Here is a 20,609-nt window from a genome sequence, read left to right on the forward strand (position 1 = left end):
CAAATAGCTAGGGTGAGTCCCCACTACACCTGCTTGTGCTGCAAAATAATGAGTAAATAAAGGGCTCCTTTTGTTTTCTCTGAATTTTGGCAATGGTTTGTGACATAGCAATGGATAACCTACACTAGAGGTAATTTTCTTCTCTGAGAATTTCACTTACTGTCAGAAATTCTCAACAATGATTTAAAAATGGAAAGCATTGATGACTAAGAGGGAAATGCAAACAGAACTAGATTTAAAAACAACTAGAGAATGGAGGCTGGTAGAGACATATTTGAGTATGTTACTAGGACAGAATAATTATATGTTTTGGAGCTCTTAAATGTTAAATATGTGTTGTGTATTTAGTCACTCAGTTGGGTCCGACTCTGTGACCCCATTGATTGTAGCCCGCCAGGCTCCTCTGTCCATGGGATTCTCCAGGCAAGAATACTGGAGTGGGTTGCCATTCTCTTCTCCAGGAGGTCTTCCCAACCCAGGGATCGAACCCGGTCTCCACCCGGTCTCCAGTATTGCAGACAGATTCTTTACCATCTGGGCCACCAGGGTAGCCCTGGTGTTGAATATAAAAACATCATAAAATATAAATTTGATAAATTTGAGATGTGATTGATTTTAAAGGAAAAATCTTTGAAAAGTATGGAAAAGTATGCTATCATTTGAGAGAAAACACATTGAAAATATAATGTCCTGACTGAGTATGAAACACAAACCCAGAGGATGGAAGAGACTTGGATCCAGAACCGAGAGAATTTGTTTTATTTTAGTGCATGTTCTGTGCTAGTTCAAACTGGAATCTTATCAAAGCAAAATCTGTTCATTTTGGTTATGCTTGTACTTGATTCTGAAATGATGCTGAATCAACCAAGTGTTGAACTATGGGTACAGGGATCTCTTTTAATTTTATACATTTGGATTAAGTAGAAGGTGAATGCAGCATCCCTGCTGCATAGAAACTAAGATGTGTGAGGATTCATCTCACACTTCTGCACCCAGGCCAGGCCCAGAAGAATGTGAACATTTTGGCAGGAAACTGACACACACGTATCATTGAGGTGAGGAGGTGCTGCCTTTCATGACTTCATTGTGAAACATTTATTCTGGTTTTGTATGAGTGACATTCTCCAGATGAAACTCTAGGAATTTTTTTTTTTTTTTAATAAAGTCGCTCAATTGTGTCCAACTCTTTGTGACTCCATGGACTCTACAGTCTATGGAATTCTCCTGGTCAACTTCCTGGAGTGGGTAGCCTTTCCCTTCTCCAGGGGATCTTTCCAACCAAGGGATCAAACCCAGATCTCCCGCATTGCAAGAGGATTCTTTATCAGCTGAGCCTCCAGGGAAGTCCAAGAGTACTGAAGTGGGTAGCCTATCCCTTCTCCAGCAGATCTTCCTGACCCAGGAATCAAACTGGGGGCCTCCTGCATTGCAGGCGGATTCTTTACCAACTGAACTACCAGGGCAGCAAAGTAACTCTTGGAATGACCAATTTCCTTCTTGTCTTATTCTCCCCTTCTAATTTCCTCAGACAGTGCCCAATAATTCAGTTCATAATTACCCTAATTTGGTGTAATTAAGAATTGCTGAGAACCATTGTCTTATGTAGACATGATCTTTGTCCCTGATTTCACAAACAGGCCTACCTGCCAATTTGAGAGCTGAGAGGGGAGCGTCTGTAGGGGCAGCCAGTATGTGGGGGACCATGCACTCTCACACAGCAGCGAACTGTCCACCCTACTCACCTGGGCACCTGCCTCAAACGTTTCTGATTAAAGCTTGTCTTCTTTCCTGGACTCTGTACTGAGGATTTAGAATATTAATTTTGGCAAGAACTATGCCTATTTATATATCATGTGAGAGGGGAACAGGCAGGAAGGCCAGGGGTCTCCAAACTGAGGAAACAGGCTGCACGTGTCAGACATTTTTTCTCTTTCTCTTAAGCGGCAGGAGGAAACAAACTACTGGTGTTATATTTTCTCCCCTTCTCTATAAAAATGTAAAAAGAGGTTTCTTTTAAAATTCTGTGTTGCCATGTCACCTGGTTCCACCTGTAGTTAACTTTTCTCAAACCTTGACCTAACCAATACGTTTTTCTTATGGAAATGTTTGTCTTAAGCTATGTTGATGAACTATGTATTTACCCTAGACTCTGTCTTCAAGAGAACATTTCATGCAAAGATGGGCTCAATAATGGATAGAAATGGTATAGACCTAACAGAAGCAGAAGATATTAAGAAGAGGTGGCAAGAATACACAGAAGAACCATACAAAAAAGATCTTCACAACCCAGATAATCATGATAGTGTGATAACTCACCTAGAGCTGGACATCCTGGAATGTGAAGTCAAGCAGGCCTTAGGAAGCATCACTACAAACAAAGCTAGTGGAGGTGATGGAATTCCAGTTGAGCTATTTCAAATCCTAAAAGCTGATGCTGTGAAAGTGCTGCACTCAATAGGCCAGCAAATTTGGAAAACTCAGCAGTGGCCACAGGGCTGGAAAAGGTCAGTTTTCATTCCAATCCCTAAGAAAGGCAATGCCAAAGAATGTTCAAACTACTGCACAATTGCACTCATCTCACATACTAGCAAAGTAATGCTCAAAATTCTCCAAACCAGGCTTCAACTGTATGTAAACAGTGAACTTCCAGATGTTCAAGCTGGATTTAGAAAAGGCAGAGGAACCAGAGATCAAATTGCCAACATCTGCTGGATCATCGAAAAAGCATGAGAGTTCCAGAAAAACATTTATTTCTGCTTTATTGACTATGCCAAAGCCTTTGACTATATGGATCACAATAAACTGTGGAAAATTCTGAAAGAGATGGGAATACCAGACCACCTGACCTGCCTCTTGAGAAATCTGTATGCAGGTCAGGAAGCAACAGTTAGATCTGGACATGGAACAACAGACTGGTTCCAAATAGGAAAAGGAGTACGTCAAGGCTGTATATTGTCACCCTGCTTATTTAACTTATATGCAGAGTACATCATGAGAAACGCTGAGCTGGATGAAGTACAAGCTGGAATCAAGATTGCGAGGGAAAATATCAATAACCTCAGATATGCAGATGACACCATCCTTATGGCAAAAAGCGAAGAAGAACTAAAGAGCCTATTGATGAAAGTGAAAGAGGAGAGTGAAAAAGTTGGCTTAAAGCTCAACAGTCAGAAAGCTAAGATCACGGCATCTGGTCCCATCACTTCATGGCAAATAGATGTGGAAACAGCTACAGACTTTATTTTTTTGGGCTCCAAAATCACTGTAGATGGTGACTGCAGCCATGAAATTAAAAGAGAATTACTCCTTGGAAGGAAAGTTATGACCAACCTAGACAGCATATTAAAAAGCAGAGACATTACTTTGCCAACAAAGGTCCATCTAGTAGGCTATGGTTTTTCCAGTAGTAATGTATGGATGTGAGAGTTGGACTATAAAGAAAGCTGAGCACTGAACAATTGATGGTTTTGAACTGTGGTGCTGGAGAAGACTCTTGAGAGTCCCTTGGACCACAAAGAGATCCAACCAGTCCATCCTAAAGGAAATCAGTCCAGAATGTTTATTGGAAGAACTGATGTTGAAGCTGAAACTCCTATACTTTGGACACAAAGGAGAAGGGGACGACAGAGGATGAGATGGTTGGATGGCATCACCGACTCAATGGACAAGGGTTTGGGTGGCCTCCAGGAGTTGGTGATGGACAGGGAGGCCTGGTGTGCTGCAGTCCATGGGATTGCAAAGAGTCGGACACAACTGAGCAACTGAACTGAACTGAACTGGTCTTCAAGTAGGTTCCACCTAAGACTCAGAACCAGTATGTTTTATTCATGCAAGTATTCTCTAAAGCTATGTTAAAGAGACTGCATTTGCTTGGAAACCTGCCTTTCTTTAAGATCCATGTCTATCATTTTATGGCCATTTTATGGACAACTCACCTTGTGCCAATATTAACTCAAAATGCATGTTGTGGGTGAGGGCCTGGTGCCAGTCTCTGAGTTTTGAGACATTTCCTTTCTCTAATTAGCAGACTGCTAGTAGCTATATAACACACAGCTGAAGACTAGCAGAGGGGCACTCTTTATGCCCCCTTCTGATGTCTATGTCAGAAGCTTTGTCTCTCTTATATATATATATATATATTTTTTTTTTTTTCTCATTAAACTTTTTTTAATGGGTCTCAAATTCTGTGACAGATTTTTGGTCAAGTTGTTTTCATTAAAAAGTACTGATTTTAAAAACTAATAACTTAAACTTCCACACACAAAACATATGGTCCACAAAACCATTCTCCTTTCTTTCTGAAGGTTTTACGATGCATTGTTATCATTAACCAGTCTTTTACTATCAAACTTAAATGGCCAATTGAGACAAACAGTTCTGAGACCGTTCTTCCACCACTGATTAAGGCTGGGGTGGCAGGTATTGGGGATAATATTCATTTAGCCTTCTGAGCTTTCTGGGCAGACTTGGTGACCTTGCCAACTCCAGCTGCCTTCTTGTCCACTGCCTTGATGACACCCACAGTGACTGTCTGTCTCATGTCATGTACAGCAAAACGGCCCAGGGGAGGATAATCAGAGAAGCTCTCAACACACATGGGCTTGCTAGGAACCATATCAACAATGGCAGCGTCACCAGATTTCAAGAATTTAGGGCCATCTTCCAGCTTTTTCCCAGAACGACGATCAATCTTCTCCTTCAGCTCAGCAAACTTGCAAGCGATATGAGCTGTGTGACAATCCAGCACAGGTGCATATCCAGCACTGATTTGGCCTGGATGGTTCAAAATAATCACCTGAGCTGTGAAGCCAGCAGCTTCCATGGGTGGATCATTTTTGCTGTCACCAGCCACATTGCCACGACGGACATCTTTGACAGACACGTTCTTGACATTGAAGCCCACATTGTCCCTAGGAAGGGCTTCACTCAATGCTTCATGGTGCATTTCTACAGACTTCACTTCAGTTGTTACATTGACTGGAGCAAAGGTGACCACCATGCCAGGTTTGAGAACACCAGTCTCCATACGACCCACAGGGACAGTACCAATACCACCAATTTTATAGACATCCTGGAGAGGCAAACGCAAGGGTTTGTCAGTTGGGTGAGTTGGTGGCAGGATGCAATCCAGAGCTTCAAGCAGGGTGGTTCCACTGGCATTGCCCTCCTTATGGGTGACTTTCCATCCCTTGAACCATGGCATGTTAGCACTTGGCTCCAGCATGTTGTCACCATTCCAGCCAGAAATTGGCACAAATGCTACTGTGTCAGGGTTGTAGCCAATTTTCTTAATGTAGGTGCTGACTTCCTTAACAATTTCCTCATATCTCTTCTGGCTATAGGGTGGCTCAGTGGAATGCATTTTGTTAACTCCAACAATTAGTTGTTTCACACCCAGAGTGTAAGCCAGTAGGGCATGCTCACGGGTCTGCCCGTTCTTGGAGATACCTGCTTCAAATTCACCAACACTAGCAGAAACAATCAGGACAGCACAGTCAGCCTGGGGTGTGCCTGTAATCATGTTTTTGATGAAGTCTCTGTGTCCTGGCGCATCAATGATGGTAACATAGTACTTGCTGGTCTCAAATTTCCACAGGGAGATATCAATGGTGATACCATGCTCACGTTCAGCTTTCAGTTTGTCCAAGACCCAGGCATATTTGAAGGAGCCCTTTCCCATCTTGGCAGCCTCCTTCTCGAACTTCTCAATTGTTCTCTTGTCGATCCTGCCACATTTGTAGATCAGATGGCCAGTCGTGGTAGACTTCCCTGAATCTATGTGCCCAATGATAACGATGTTGTTGTGGGTCTTCTCCTTTCCCATTTTGGCTTAGGTTTAACAGTGGTTTTCACGACACCTGTGTCCTGGCGGCAAACCCGTTGCAAAAAAGCTCTCTTTTATATTTTAATAAAACTTTATTACACAAAAGCTCTGAGTGATCAAGCCTCGTCACTGGCCCCAGAATGAATTCCTCTCCTCCAAAGGTCAAGAATCCCAGCATCTTTTGTGGTTCAGCAACAACCTTTCATCTTGGGGGCTTGTCCGAGATGCTTTAGGACAAGGTAAGGATGCTTGGAGCTCTAGTTCTTTGTTCTCCTAGCAAAGACGTTTTCTGCTGTACTTTACTAACTCTATGGTGTGCTTGTGTGAATGAATGACATGCCCCTCTCAAAGCAAGTGAGGAGCCCTGCTCTGCGGTTTTGTGGTGACCTCATATGGCTTATGGCAGAAACCCTGTTGGGGGGTTATACCGACCTGCCAATGCCAAGAGACACCCAACCTCCCTGCGAGGGGAGCAGCCAGAAATGGGCAGAGTGTGTGGAGCGAACTCTCATTTCTTGGTCAAACTTTCCGGTCTCTCTGACTATTTCTATAACTTCTTGGGAATTAGAACTACTAACCTAATCTGTCAAATCATAGACTTTTCAAGGGACTGTTACTGTGTACTGTTACTTAGGTCCCAAACTTAGATTGGTAGTCAGGAAGCACCTAGCCCTGCTAGGAGTCAGAGGTCACAAGCTAGATGGAGCTCTAGCTCTAAGAGCACCTCTCAGGTTAAAGGTTACTCAGATAGGAAGTACATGGGCTCCTTCCTTTGGTAACATCTCTTAGTGGACCAGAGGAGGCTCTCCAGTGGCTCTTGTCCCAACTCCTCAGGTATTCTTTCTGTGGAATCTGTGGGAATGAACTGGAAGGACTGGCCCTAATAACTTGAGGACAAAAATCACTTATTCTTCACTGGCCAGCCCTTCACCATCTCTTTTTCTATCACTTATACTGGTGTGGTGATGCTTGGAAGGAACAAACATCTTGGTTTTATATTCATACTGGTCTTATTGTGGTCAGGAATATACTCAGGGTTGTGCACAGGCACTCAGGAGACGAATGTTTCCCTCAGCAGTCTTAGCTTGGGAGGCATTCTGGAACGTTACTCTGATTGAACCCCAGGTGGCATCAGAGGCAAGCAAGATTTTAATGGTGAGGAACTGGACACTAGTCTGGGATGAAATGAAGTCTACCCCTGCTGCATCTCCACCCCACCTTGGTCGTAGAACTGGGAGGGACGAATATGGCACCTGTATCGGTAAGGGACAGACTAAGTCCGACCAGGGAAGGAAAGCTCTGGTGTAAAGTCTGTCTACACCCCTATCTAGAGCAGGGAGGGACGCCTCCGGTAGAAAGATGGTGCTGGTCGCTTTTTTTCTCTCTTACAGAGGGATCTAACAATTCCAGCTTCACTCCTTTGAACTGTATCCTGGAAAACTGGGATAGATTTGATCCCCAGAACTTAGAGAAGAAACTCCTGATCTTCCTATGTGATACTGCATGGCCACGGTGTCCATTGGAGGATGGTGAATGGTGGCCGGTTGGAGGGTCTCTTAATTTATTTATTTATTTATTAGTTGGAGGCCAATCACTTCACAACATTTCAGTGGGTTTTGTCATACATTGATATGAATCAGCCATGGATTTACACGTATTCCCCATCCCGATCTCCGCTCCCACCTCCCTCTCCACCCGATTCCTCTGGGTCTTCCCAGTGCACCAGGCCAGAGCACTTGTCTCATGCATCCCACCTGGGCTGGTGATCTGTTTCACCATAGATAGTATACATGCTGTTCTTTTGAAATATCCCAGAGGGTCTCTTAATTATAATACTGTTTTACAATTAAACCGGTTCTGTAGAAAAAAAGGGAAATGGGTAGAAGTAGCATACGTGTTTCCCTTTATCTCTCTGTGAGACATGCCAGACTTGTGTCCTAAGGGTGCAGATTTGGGTGTGAAACCTTCAGCCCCTTCCTGTCCTCTTACTTGCCCCTGTATCTGGGACTTCCAACTGAATAGGCTGAGAATCAACCCTTCTAGGAGGGATTGATTTCAAACAGTCCCAACTGTGGTCAAGACTATATCTATCTATCTAGATAGAAGTCTTTATGGGACTAACTTTACTTTATGACATTACCTGCAAAGATGTATGTCCCGGGACAGATGCTATCTCCTGACTCAAGAGCTCAAGTTTTGGGGAAAGTGGTTGCCTATGGAGATGAATGGCTTGGTATTGAATCAGTAGGGAAGAAGGAGGATGATATAGTCACCCTCCCCACTGGGAATCAGATGGTCCCAACTATAGAACCAGATTGGGATGAAAACATGGCTAAAGGAAGATGGGATCAGAGTCATTTTGTCAGATGTATACTTGAAGGACTCAGGCAAGTCCTGAGTTTAGTAGATTGGTAGTCAGGAAGAACTAAAGAGCCTATTGATGAAAGTGGCCAACATAGAACAGGAAGAGAAGGAACCTCCTGGTAAATTCCTAGATAGACTGAGAGAAGCCCTTCACAGATTCACTGAGATTGATCCTGAAAGTGAAGAGGGAAGAGTGATCTTAAAAGATATACTCCTCACTCAGTTGGCTCCAGATATCCGCCGTAAGCTATTAAAATAGGCCTATGGACCAAATCAGCCTTTATATAATCTGTTGCAACTGGCTCAGACAGTCTACGGTAGGGAATATGAAGAAAAGGAAGAAAGGCGGAGAAAGACAAAGGAACAGATGGAAGCCCTTGTAATGGCTGTCAGAACTGTTGTTAAGCAGCCTGAGAAAAATGCCCAGAGGAACCCAGGTGAAAGGGATGGGCTTGCTATTACTGTGGAATGGAGGGGCACCTCAAGTGGGATTGCTCTCAGGCAATCTAAGCCACCCTGGGTTCCATGTCTGATCTGCAAGGGACCACACTGGAGGAAAGACTGCCCCCAGAGGAGTAGGTTTCAGGGGTTGGACTCTCAAGACAATCAGGACTGAAGGAGCCCAGGGGTCCCCACACAAGCTCCCATCCTAATTACACCTGAGGAACCCTGGGTATTAATAACTGTGGGGGGCCAATCCATCAATTTCTTTTTGGACACTGGGGCAACTTACTCTGTGCTTACTGAAGCCCCTGGCCCACCTTCTCCCTGATCCACTTCTATAATGGGATTGTCTTGACTAGCCAAATGTTATTATTTCAGTCGTCCTCTAAGCTGCAACTGGGGCTCTGTGCTATTTTCACACAAGTTTCTGATTGTGCCAGAGTCTTCCTCACCCTTTTGGGGAGGGATATACTGAGCAAGGTCCATTGTCTGAAATTCCTAAATGAGCCAAATATTTTTCAGTATGCTTTCTAGAATTAAACCTGTATTAAATCATCCCCTACCTATGACTTTGAGACAGTTGAGAGGATTTTGGGGAATCATAGGCAACTGCAGCATTTGGATTCTGGGTTATGGGGAACTTGCCCAGCCTTTATATAAACTTATATCTGAAACTCAATAAGCCCAACCAAAAAACTGGTTTGGTCTCCAGATAGTCAAAAGGCTTTTAAGGCTCTTCAGACTGCTTTCCTGCAAGCTCCCACTTTGAGCTTGCCCACAGGGTCAGAATTTAATTTGTCACTGAAAGAAAAGGTATGGCCGTGAGAGTTTTGACACAAGCCAGAGGGCCTCACCAGAAGCCTATAGGAGTGGAATCTTAAACTCTGAGGTTAATATTTGGATGACAGACAGTAGGCTTCTTAAAAATCTGTCATTGTCATTAGAAAGACCAATAACTAAGCTTAAAGTTTGTGGAAATTTAAGTCCTGCCACTTTCCTTCCTGAAAAGGAAAATGAAATACCGGATCATGGTTGTTCCCAATTTCTAACTTCAAACTATGTAGCTCCAGAAGATCTGATGGATACCCCCTTAGACAATCCTGACATGGAAGTATTTACAGATGGCAGTTCTTTTGTTCGGGATGGGAAGAGTAAGCAGGTTATGCCGTGGTGATAGCTGAACAGGTTTTAGAAGCAAAATCTCTCCCCCAGGGAACAAGTGCTCAGCTAGCAGAGCTTGTAGCTCAGACCCAAGCTCTAGAGTTAAGCAAAGGGCAGCAAGTAAATATCTACACTGATTCTAAGTATGCTTATTTGACTTTACATGCTCATGCTTCAATATGGAAAGAAAGATAGCTTCAAATGGCAACAGGAGAACCTATTAAGCATTTCTGAGAGATTGAGAGACTTTTAACTGCTATAAATTGCCCTAAAGAAGTAGCTTTATGCATTGCAAAGGGCACAGCAGGGATGGGAGTAAAGTAGCTGAAGGTAATCAGCTGGCTGATTGTCAAGCCAGAAAAGCAGCACTTTACCAACCTCTTTACTGCAGACGGCTTTGATCTGGACAGGTCCTGTGGAACAGGAAAAACTACAGTATACTGAGGAAGAATGAGAAAGATATGAGAAAAGAGGAACAAAGATTACTGATAAAGGATGGTTACAGTCTGAGGATGGACAATTAATAATTCCTGAAAATGCTCAATGGAAAAGTTTTCCCAAAGCCTTGGAATTAACTAATTATGTAACTCAGCTCTCAACTCTTCAACAGGCATTAAAGGAACTCCAGGAGGTGACTCCTGACCCAGGCTCTGAGTCAAGCAAGCCTCTAGTTGAGCCAGGAACCAAGGTCCTGATAAAAACATTGGGATCTGGGAGTCTATCCCTCGAGCCCCTCTGAAGGCCCTTACAGGTTATCTTTCTTCTCCCACCACTGTCAAGGTGCCAGGGATTGATTCGTGGGTGCACCACACTCCAGTGAAGAGGTGGCACCCTGACTGGAACTCAGTGACGTCATTTTATGTCTTTACTTTCTATGCTCTAACTTTGTACTTTTCAGATGGGCCTGATAATCTATGTGGGCCTGCTTCTGCTGACTCCAAAAATCCTGAGTCTGCCATTTGATCCTGAAGACAATGCCTTCCTGTCCTGGGCTCACTCCTATGCTGCATTCCACAATTGGTCTAACTGCTGGGTCTGCGGACCGCTCCCTTCTTCATCAGTGGAAGACTTCCTGTGGTGCACATCTCCACTTCAGAGAAATGACTTTCTTCAAGTCTGTGGCTACCTTCAATAACAACAATCATATGTGATGCCTCTTATTAATCTGATGACATCTAAAAATCCTAAAATGGACTGGTACAACAATTTGTACTTTAACTATGGACATAATGTGACTTTTAACTTTCCTTATTGTTCTGTTTTTGCTGTTTGTTTCCTGCATCTGTAACTGTGTAGCTGGATTTGTTTCTAGTTGCATGAAGGCTTTTAAGTTACAAATGGTTGCTCAAACCATTTCCTGGTTCCAAATAGGGAAAGGAATATGTCAAGGCTGTATAATGTCACCCTGCTTATTTAACTTATACAGAGTACATCATGAGAAGTGCTGGGCTAGATGAAGCACAAGCTGGAATCAAGATTGCTGGGAGAAATATCAATAACCTCAGATATGTAGATGACACCACCCTTATGGAAGAAAGAGAAGAACTAAAGAGCCTCTTGATAAAACTGAAAGAGGAGAGTGAAAAAGTTGGGTTAAAACTTAAGATTAGGAAAACGAAGATCATGACATCTGGTCCCATCACTTCATGGCAAACAGATGGGGAAACAGTGGAAACAGTGACAGACTTTATTTTGGGGGGCTCCAAAATCACTGCACAAGGTGACTGCAGCCATGAAATTACAATACACTTGCTCCTTGGAAGAAAAACTCTGACCAACCTAGACAGCATATTAAAAAGCAGAGATATTACTTTGCCAACAAAGGTCTGTCTAGTTAAGGCTATGGTTTTTCCAGTAGTCATGTATGGATGTGAGAGTTGGACTATAAAGAAAGCTGAGCACTTAAGAATTGATGCTTTTGAACTGTGGTGTTGGAGAAGACTCTTGAGAGTCCCTTGGACTGTAAGGAGATCCAACCAGTCCATCCTAAAGGAAATCAGTTCTGAATATTCCTTGCAAAGACTGATGCTGAAGCCGAAGCTCCAATACTTTGGCCATCTGATGCAAAGAGCTGACTCATTGGTAAAGACCCTGATGCTGGGAAAGGTTGAAAGCAGGAGAAGGGGATGACAGAGGATGAGATGATTGGATGGCATCACCGACCCAATGGACATGAGTTTGAGCAAGCTCCAGGAGTTGGTGATAGACAGGGAAGCCTGGTGTGCTACAGTCCACGGGGTGGCAAAGAGTCGGACACTACTGTGCAACTGAACTGATAAAAATTTATTTATTTATTTATATATTTTTTGCTTGTGAACAACAGAAATTTATTTCTCACAGTTCTGGAAGCTAGAGGTACAAGATCAGGGTAGCAGTATGGCCAGATTAGACCCTTTTCTTTTTAAATTAATTAATTAATTAATTTTACTTTACAACATTGTATTGGTTTTGCCATACATTGACTTGACTCCGCCATGGGTGTACATGTGTTCCCCATCCTGAACCCTGCTTCCCACCTCTCTCCCCATCCCATCCCTCTGGATGATCCCAGTGTATCAGCCCCAAGCACCCTGTATCATGCATCGAATCTGGACTGGCAATTCATTTCACATATGATAATTTACGGGTTTCAATGCCATTCTCCCATATCATCCCACCCTTGCCCTCTCCCACAGACCAAAAGACTGTTCAATACATCTGTGTCTCTCTTGCTGTCTCGCATACAGGGTTATTGTTACCATCTTTCTTTTTTAATTTTTTTTAATTATTTTTTTTCATTTATTTTTATTAGTTGGAGGCTAATTACTTCACAACATTGCAGTGGGTTTTGTCATACATTGACATGAATCAGCCATGGAGTTACATGTATTCCCCATCCCGATCCCCCCTCCCACCTCCCTCTCCACCCGATTCCTCTGCGTCTTCCCAGTGCACCAGGCCCGAGCACTTGTCTCATGCATCCCACCTGGGCTGGTGATCTGTTTCACTATAGATAATATACATGCTGTTCTCTCAAAACATCCCACCCTTGCCTTCTCCCACAGAGTCCAAAAGTCTGTTCTGTACATCTGTGTCTCTTTTTCTATTTTGCATATAGGGTTATCATTACCATCTTTCTAAATTCCATACATATGCGTTAGTATACTGTATTGGTGTTTTTCTTTCTGGCTTACTTCACTCTGTATAATGGGCTCCAGTTTCATCCACCTCATTAGAACTGATTCAAATGAATTCTTTTTAATGGCTGAGTAATATTCCATTGTCTATATGTAACACAGCTTTCTTATTCATTCATCTGCTGATGGGCATCTAGGTTGCTTCCATGTCCTGGCTATTATAAACAGTGCTGCGATGAACATTGGGGTGCACGTGTCTTTTTCAGATCTGGTTTCCTCAGTGTGTATGCCCAGCAGTGGCATTGCTGGGTTTTTTAAGGAATCTCCACACTGTTCTCCATAGCGGCTGTACTAGTTTGCATTCCCACCAACAGTGTAAGAGGGTTCCCTTTTCTCCACACCCTCTCCAGCATTTATTGCTTGTAGACTTTTGGATAGTAGCCATCCTGACTGGCGTGTAATGGTACCTCATTGTGGTTTTGAGTTGCATTTCTCTAATAATGAGTGATGTTGAGCATCTTTTCATGTGTTTGTTAGCCATCTGTATGTCTTCTTTGGAGAAATGTCTGTTTAGTTCTTTGGCCCACTTTTTGATTGGGTCATTTATTTTTCTGGAATTGAGCTTCAGGAGTTGCTTGTATATTTTTGAGATTAATTCTTTGTCCATTGCTTCATTTGCTATTATTTTCTCCCATTCTGAAGGCTGTCTTTTCACCTTGCTTATAGTTTCCTTTGTTGTGCAGAAGCTTTTAATTTTAATTAGGTCCCATTTGTTTATTTTTGCTTTTATTTCCAATATTCTGGGAGGTGGGTCATAGAGGATCCTGCTGTGGTTTATGTCGGAGAGTGTTTTGCCTATGTTCTCCTCTAGGAGTTTTATAGTTTCTGGTCTTACATTTAGATCTTTAATCCATTTTGAGTTTATTTTTGTGTATGGTGTTAGAAAGTGTTCTAGTTTCATTCTTTTACAAGTGGTTGACCAGTTTTCCCAGCACCACTTGTTAAAGAGGTTTTCTTCTCTCCATTGTATATTCTTGCCTCCTTTGTCAAAGACAAGGTGTCCATAGGTGTGTGGATTTATCTCTGGGCTTTCTATTTTGTTCCATTGATCTACATTTCTGTCTTTGTGCCAGTACCACACTGTCTTGATGACTGTGGCTTTGTTGTAGAGACTGAAGTCAGGCAGGTTGATTCCTCCAGTTCCATTCTTCTTTCTCAAGATTGCTTTGGCTATTCGAGGTCTTTTGTATTTTCATACAAATTGTGAAATTATTTGTTCTAGTTCTCTGAAAAATACTGTTGGAAAGTGAAGGGTTGGGAAAAGATATTCCATGCAAATAGAGACCAAAGGAAAACAGGAGTAGCAATACTCATATCAGATAAAATAGACTTTAAAGCAAAGGCTGTGAAAAGAGACAAAGATGGACACTACATAATGATCAAAGGATCAATCCAAGAAGAAGATATAACAATCACAAATATATATGCACCCAACATAGGAGCACCACAATATATAAGACAAATGCTAACAAGTATGAAAAGAGAAATTAACAATAACACAGTAATAGTGGGAGACTTTAATACTCCACTCACACCTATGGATAGATCAACTCAACAGAAAATTAACAAGGAAACACAAACTTTAAATGATACAATAGACCAGTTAGACCTAATTGATATCTATAGCACATTTCACCCCCAAACAATGAATTTCACCTTTTTCTCAAGCGCACATGGAACCTTCTCCAGGATAGATCACATCCTGGGCCATAAATCTAGCCTTGGTAAATTCAAAAAATTGAAATCATGCCAAGCATCTTTTCTGACCACAATGCAGTAAGATTAGATGTCAATTACAGGAGAAAAACTATTAAAAATTCCAACATATGGAGGCTGAACAACATGCTGCTGAATAACCAACAAATTACCAAAGAAATAAAAAAAATAAAAATATGCATAGAAATGAATGAAAATGGAAACACAACAACCCAAAACCTATGGGACACTATAAAAGCAGTGCTAAAGGGACGGTTCATAGCAATACAGGCTTACCTCAAGAAACAAGAAAAAAGTCAAATAAATAACCTAACTCTACACCTAAAGCAACTTGAAAAGGAAGACATTATGATACAAATTTAAAAAGAGATTTCTTTAAAAATTCTGTGTTGCGTTGATGACCCCTAGTTCCACCTGAAGTTAACTTTTCTCAAACCTTGAGCTAATCAATGCATTTTTCTTATAGAAATGTTTGTGTTAAGCTATGTTAACGAACTATTTATTTACCCTAATCTCTCTCTTCAAGTAGGTTCCGCCTAAGGCTCAGAACCAACTTGACAAACCAGTATATTTTACTCATGCAAATGTTCTCTTAAGCTATGTTAATGAGACTGTATTTGCTTGGAAACCCGCCTTTCTTTAAGATTCCTATCTATCATTTTGTGGCCTTGGACAACTCACCTGGTGCCAATGTTATCTTAAAATGCATGTTGTTGGTGAGGGGCCTGATGCCAGTCTCTGAGTTTTGAAACATTTTCTTTCTCTAATTAGCAGACTGCTAGTAACTATATAACCCCTTCTGATGTCTATGTCAGAAGCTTTCTCTCTTTTATACTTTAATAAAACTTGATTACACAAAAACTCAGAGTGATCAAGCCTTGTCACTGGCCCCGGATTGAATTCCTCTCCTTTGGAGGCCAAGAATCCCGGCATCTTTCATGGTTTAGCAACAACCTCTCATTATGTACCCTAAAGGCTTGTAGTTATGAAATTTTCAATTATTTTTTTTTAATAGTAAAAAACAGAATGAGGAGTGAATATGGGAACTAACATAAATCTTAATTGTCAATTGCAACCAAATTTAGGGACCATTCACCAAAAGTGTGGGGGAACTCTGGCCTTGGCAACAGGCTCGTGACAGTGACAGTGATGAACATTTGGTAAATTCTTTCATAGATGGAAAAGTTCCCAGGCTAGCTGCGGGTCTGGAGACCCTGGAGACTGGGGATAAGAAGGGTGCTGCAGAAGGCGTAGTTATGCACAGTCTCCCTATTTTCAGGTGCAGATGTGGTTAAAGAGTCATTCACCAAACCAGCGCTCACTGGGGTCTGTGTACCAGAGACTGTGCTCAGTGCCAGGGTGCAATTGTTCTCTGCCCTCAAGGGTTCACTGTCAGATGAGTTATAAATATATCAGTTTTTTCCATGTGTAGTAAGAATGATGTTTAAATGTATATAAATATTTGATAAAACGAAGGCCATGAGCAAAAAATACTGGTTGCTACCTGAATATTGTTTTTAGGGCTTGAGGATTGATTATCCTATTGTCATTAATCATCTTTTCTTACTCTATCTCCCTCCAGCCATGTAAGAGACTTTCTACTGAAATTTTCCATTTTTCTTGTTTCCTCTTCTTGTGTATTAAAATAACAGACAAATAATTCCCCAAGGTACTCCTTGTGTATTTATGGGATGACTTGAAGGAGGCAGTATGGAGTGATGGAGTGTGGGGGCACACACGATGGTGAATTTTGGGGTTTGGAGTGATGCTAATTGGTTTAAAAATATATTTGTGCAACTAAATGTTTGTGAGAACTCGGACAAATTGCTTCTTTCTCTAAGCCTCAGTTTTCTCACCTATAACATGGAAACAATAATAATAGTCTTATTATTAAATGATAATAATAGATCTCCTAGGGATGTTGTGAGGACTGAAGAAAACAGGTCGTGTGAAGGGTTTGCAACGGTGTCTGTTGTAAGCAACCCATGGATGTTCACCCTTTTAGTATATGTGCTGCCAAAGTGAGCACCGATATTCACCCTTTTAGATGTGCAAGAAAAATATAGGAGGCAACAAGGAGAACTTTGGTAAAATAGGGAAGTTTGGTGGAAAATTGAAATATTTTAAAAAGACAGTTTAGAATAAAAGATATCAATTTAGAAACTATAGCACCTTAAATCATGAAGTCTCTAGAAAAGTTCAACCATTTCATTTATAAGCCTCAAAGAACTTAGAGTGAGAAGCCCTCAGTCTCAGAGCTGGTGAAGGCAGAGCTACAACTTATGTGCTGCCCAGGTTCTAGATGACTATCATCATCTCCCACCAGGACTGTAGTGTCTGCTTCTGAAGGGATGCAATACCGGACCATGGGATGAGAGGTTCCACTGCTGTGTATGGGTTTCCATTGTCCAGGACCGGGTGCTGTGGCTTGTTAGTCTCTGCTTTACCCTGGCTACTTTCTGATGGTTGGCCTGGAGAAGGAGAAAGCTCTGGAATGTGAGCTCTAGAACTGTAACATGTTACTTAGAAGGCAACTAAAATGTTGACAGATTTTCAGGAAGCATGGTCAGAGTAAGTTGCATCCATAGGTGATTATATTTTCTGGAGACCCTCCATTCTAGTAATAGATAAATACTGTGCTAATGTGAGCAGCCCTAAAAATCATATCTCAGAGGTCTAGAGGTTTAGGGGAATGTAATATATTAAGATTATAATTATCTAGATACAATAAGTAACAGAAAGGTACCATATACTATAAGCCTGTGGCAATTTTAGGGAATTAGAATTCAAAAAAAGTTAGGCTTCCCAGGTAGGTCAACTGGTAAAGAACCCGCCTTCAATGCAGGAGACCTGGGTTTGATCCTTGGGTTGGGAAGATCCTCTGGAGGAGGGATAGGCTATCCACTCCAGTGGATAGCCTGGAGTTTCTCTAGCCTGGAGAATCCCATGGACAGAGGAGCCTGGCTGGCTACGGTTCATAGGGTCGCAAAGAGTTGGACACGACTGGAGTGACTTAGTACTCATGCATATGTATATTCACTATCACATGTAATACACATTTATTAAATAATAAACTCAGTGTAATGCACACAGAAGCTACTTAAAACACTTGTTGATTGAGAAATGAGTAGTTCTTGTATCTTGAGATGGAGGGGAAGGCAGTTTTCCTATTTTCAGGACTGTCTAGGTTGTACCTCCTAGAGGAGTAGCTCCGAGGCCACTGTCCATGTCTAAGAGCCTTCCAGGACTGCTCTGTGGGGCTGTCCCACAGCCCACAGCTCCACGGTTTCTCCCCAGTGATGCTTCCTCTGCTTTCTCAGGGACACTTTGGATGTGCTCAGCTGGAACACCTTACCCGTCTCCCAGCCTGACCTAAGTTTTTCCCTCTTCATTGTGTCTCCTTTGGAGAAACCACGTGAAATCTGGAACTTGAACTTGCAGCCGCTCTCCATCTGAGGAGGATAGGGTGGCCCTCTTGGTGGGCGGTCACACCCCAGGACAGTTCCAGCCTCACTGGGCTTCTCAGGACCATGTCCTGGGGTTCAGGGTCTCCTCTGACAAGCTGTATTTACAGCAGTCACCTTTAAAACCAACCGTGGCATGTGGTAGCAGGTTTCACCCTTCCTGGACATGTAATTGGCTTAGGGTTTCAGTGTTGTCTTGGCTGAGCCTTGGAGGCAGTGCAGACGAGCCAGTGTGAACAGGAGCAGAGGTCCTGTCCTGAGGTGCCGAGCCGGGGGTGGGGATTCCCCCTCCCCCACCCACACATCCGCAGAGCTCATTGCATCCTGACTGGAAGGGGTTGCTGATAAGCGTAGGTTTGGGGCTGGTTCTGAGGCTGCTGGTGAGCAGGACTGGTTGCCATAGCCACCAGCAGGGCTACGGGCAGGGTGGACTGAGTCTGGGTTGATGAACAGAAGTCAGGGTCTGCAGAGGGCCTGGCAGGGTCTGGGCTGGGGTTTGAGACCAACCTGCCATATGCCTCCATGCTCAATAGAATCTTGCAGTCAACTGTGTTTTTTCATTTGCTGTGTCTAAGCGCCTTCCTGCGGGAGGGTCCTTGGCCTCACAGGGCGGGCCTCCAGGGAGGTTTCGGCAGCTCACACACCAGGCCAGCTTCTGCATGTCAGGCGGGTTCCTGGTGCTCATGGCTCTGGGTGGCCTGCCCTGCAGGACGGTGGAAGCCCAGTGCCCTGGTCACAGGCATTGCTACCTTCTGCCTGTCCTGTCCCTTATCCGGGGCCGCAGGCATCACGGCTCCGGGTTGTGGGAGGGCACGTTCCAGACCACATAGCTGGAAGGACAGGCCGTCGTGGGCAGCTTAGTCTTGAGGAGAAGAAGGAACATGGTGACGGAGAGCTCGTTGGTCTGGAGGCAAATGTGGTGGGGGCATCCTCAGTGTCTCCTCCCCTCTTCCCACATCACACCCCGATGACTGTCTGCGCCATGAGCGGGAGACCTTGGCGGTGGGCTCAGCTGTTTGCTGCTCTGCAGAAGCCTGCCTTTTCCACATTTTCCCTCTGATTTACCGGCAGACCAGGTGAGACTCAATTTCCACCTCTAGTTAATTAGTGCAATCGGACGACATGCTGGAAGTTCTGGCTAAAACTCAGTACTTCAAAATTCTCACACCTTTATTCTCTATACCTTCCATCTGAAAACCAGAATTCTGATTAGCTACTCTGTTCCTCAGATGCCAACCAAGGTCAGCCTGGAGGCTGTCTTCGGGCTGTCTGTCCCCAAATGCCTGGTTGCATCAGGAGCCTCAGCTCTCACATCCCCAGCTCAGGGCTGAGCTGAGGTTTACCGGGTTGGACTCCTTCCCTGGTGGCCCTGCCTCCTTTGACTTTCATATCCATTGTTTGCACCGTTCTGTTATGTGTGTCCTTTCCCTTGGGGTTTGAAGCTCCTGTTCAGCCGTCTGCTTGTCTGAGACCATTCCTGGACCCACCAGTTCCTCATTATACCTCTCTGAACTCTGAGCAGTGGGTGAGGTGTCATCCCTGTGCCAGCGTCCAGCCCCCTGTACCACTGCCTGGGACTGTTATGAGAGAAGGTGGCCTACGCACAGGAAGGCCTTGCTGCATTCTCGGGATGGAGCTCAGTGCTTTGCCTTATTTCATGTGATGCTCCTCACAAACCTGTGAGGTGGTTACTGTTTAGATCTTTATTTACAGATAAGGGAACGGAGGCTTTAGCAAGGGAAGGAACGATGCCCAAATCACCCACCATCAAGTCAAAGAAAAATGAGACTTAAATCCAGACCTGCCTCATCCTGGAAGTCCTCATCGCAATCTGTGTTTTCATGGGACCCCTGGCAGAGAGGTCAGCATTGTGCTAAAGCTTGGTCAGCTTCCTGGAGGTGGCAGCTCTTACTTTCACCTTGAGTTTACCTCCAGCCTTGGGCACCAAGACTGGGGCTCTTGTCCCCAAACAGAATGAAGCAGAGTGATCGCACACTTCTCCAAAGTTCTTTCCTTGTTGCCAGGGAAACCTTCCTGCCTGCTCTGTGCTTGCTTCCCAGTAATGGTAAAGCTTCCTTCCTCTGGTTCCAGGTATCCTAGGTAAGCACTTTCTCTCTGTCAGGTGCGTAGATCTTAGGACCCCCTCGGCCTTTATTCTGTTTATACATCGAGGAAGGGTTTCCCTAGACGCTGCTATGTGCTTCTTGGCATTCAGCATTTTGTATTGCTTTTACTTAGTAGCATTTTAGAATCCAGAAACTGAAAGGGTCACCCACAGCTGCCCACTTTCAATCCAGTTTGGGCTTTAGAGCTATGTTATGGGACTAGGAGCACATATCTGTGTGCCTGTTTGTATGCTGGTGTGAAGAAAAGAAAAATACAAGAAAAACAAGCTGTGTTTTGAGTAAAGGCAATGCTTGCCTCTAATATGTTAAAGGAGATGTGATTCCCTACCCAGCT

At 43.4% G+C, this 20,609-nt stretch overlaps 1 protein-coding gene across 1 annotated transcript; it reads right to left on the reverse strand.

The window, feature by feature from the left end:
• Positions 1-4,262: 4,262 nt before the first annotated feature.
• On the reverse strand, positions 4,263-5,857 carry LOC133047581 (elongation factor 1-alpha 1-like). The gene has a single exon (XM_061130871.1). The coding sequence runs from the start codon at positions 5,822-5,824 to the stop codon at positions 4,436-4,438; it is 1,389 nt and encodes a 462-aa protein (XP_060986854.1). The 5' UTR covers positions 5,825-5,857; the 3' UTR covers positions 4,263-4,435.
• Positions 5,858-20,609: the final 14,752 nt, after the last annotated feature.

The sequence above is a fragment of the Dama dama genome, chromosome 27 (genome assembly GCF_033118175.1).
Source record: "Dama dama isolate Ldn47 chromosome 27, ASM3311817v1, whole genome shotgun sequence".
In the NCBI taxonomy this organism is placed as follows: domain Eukaryota; kingdom Metazoa; phylum Chordata; class Mammalia; order Artiodactyla; family Cervidae; genus Dama; species Dama dama.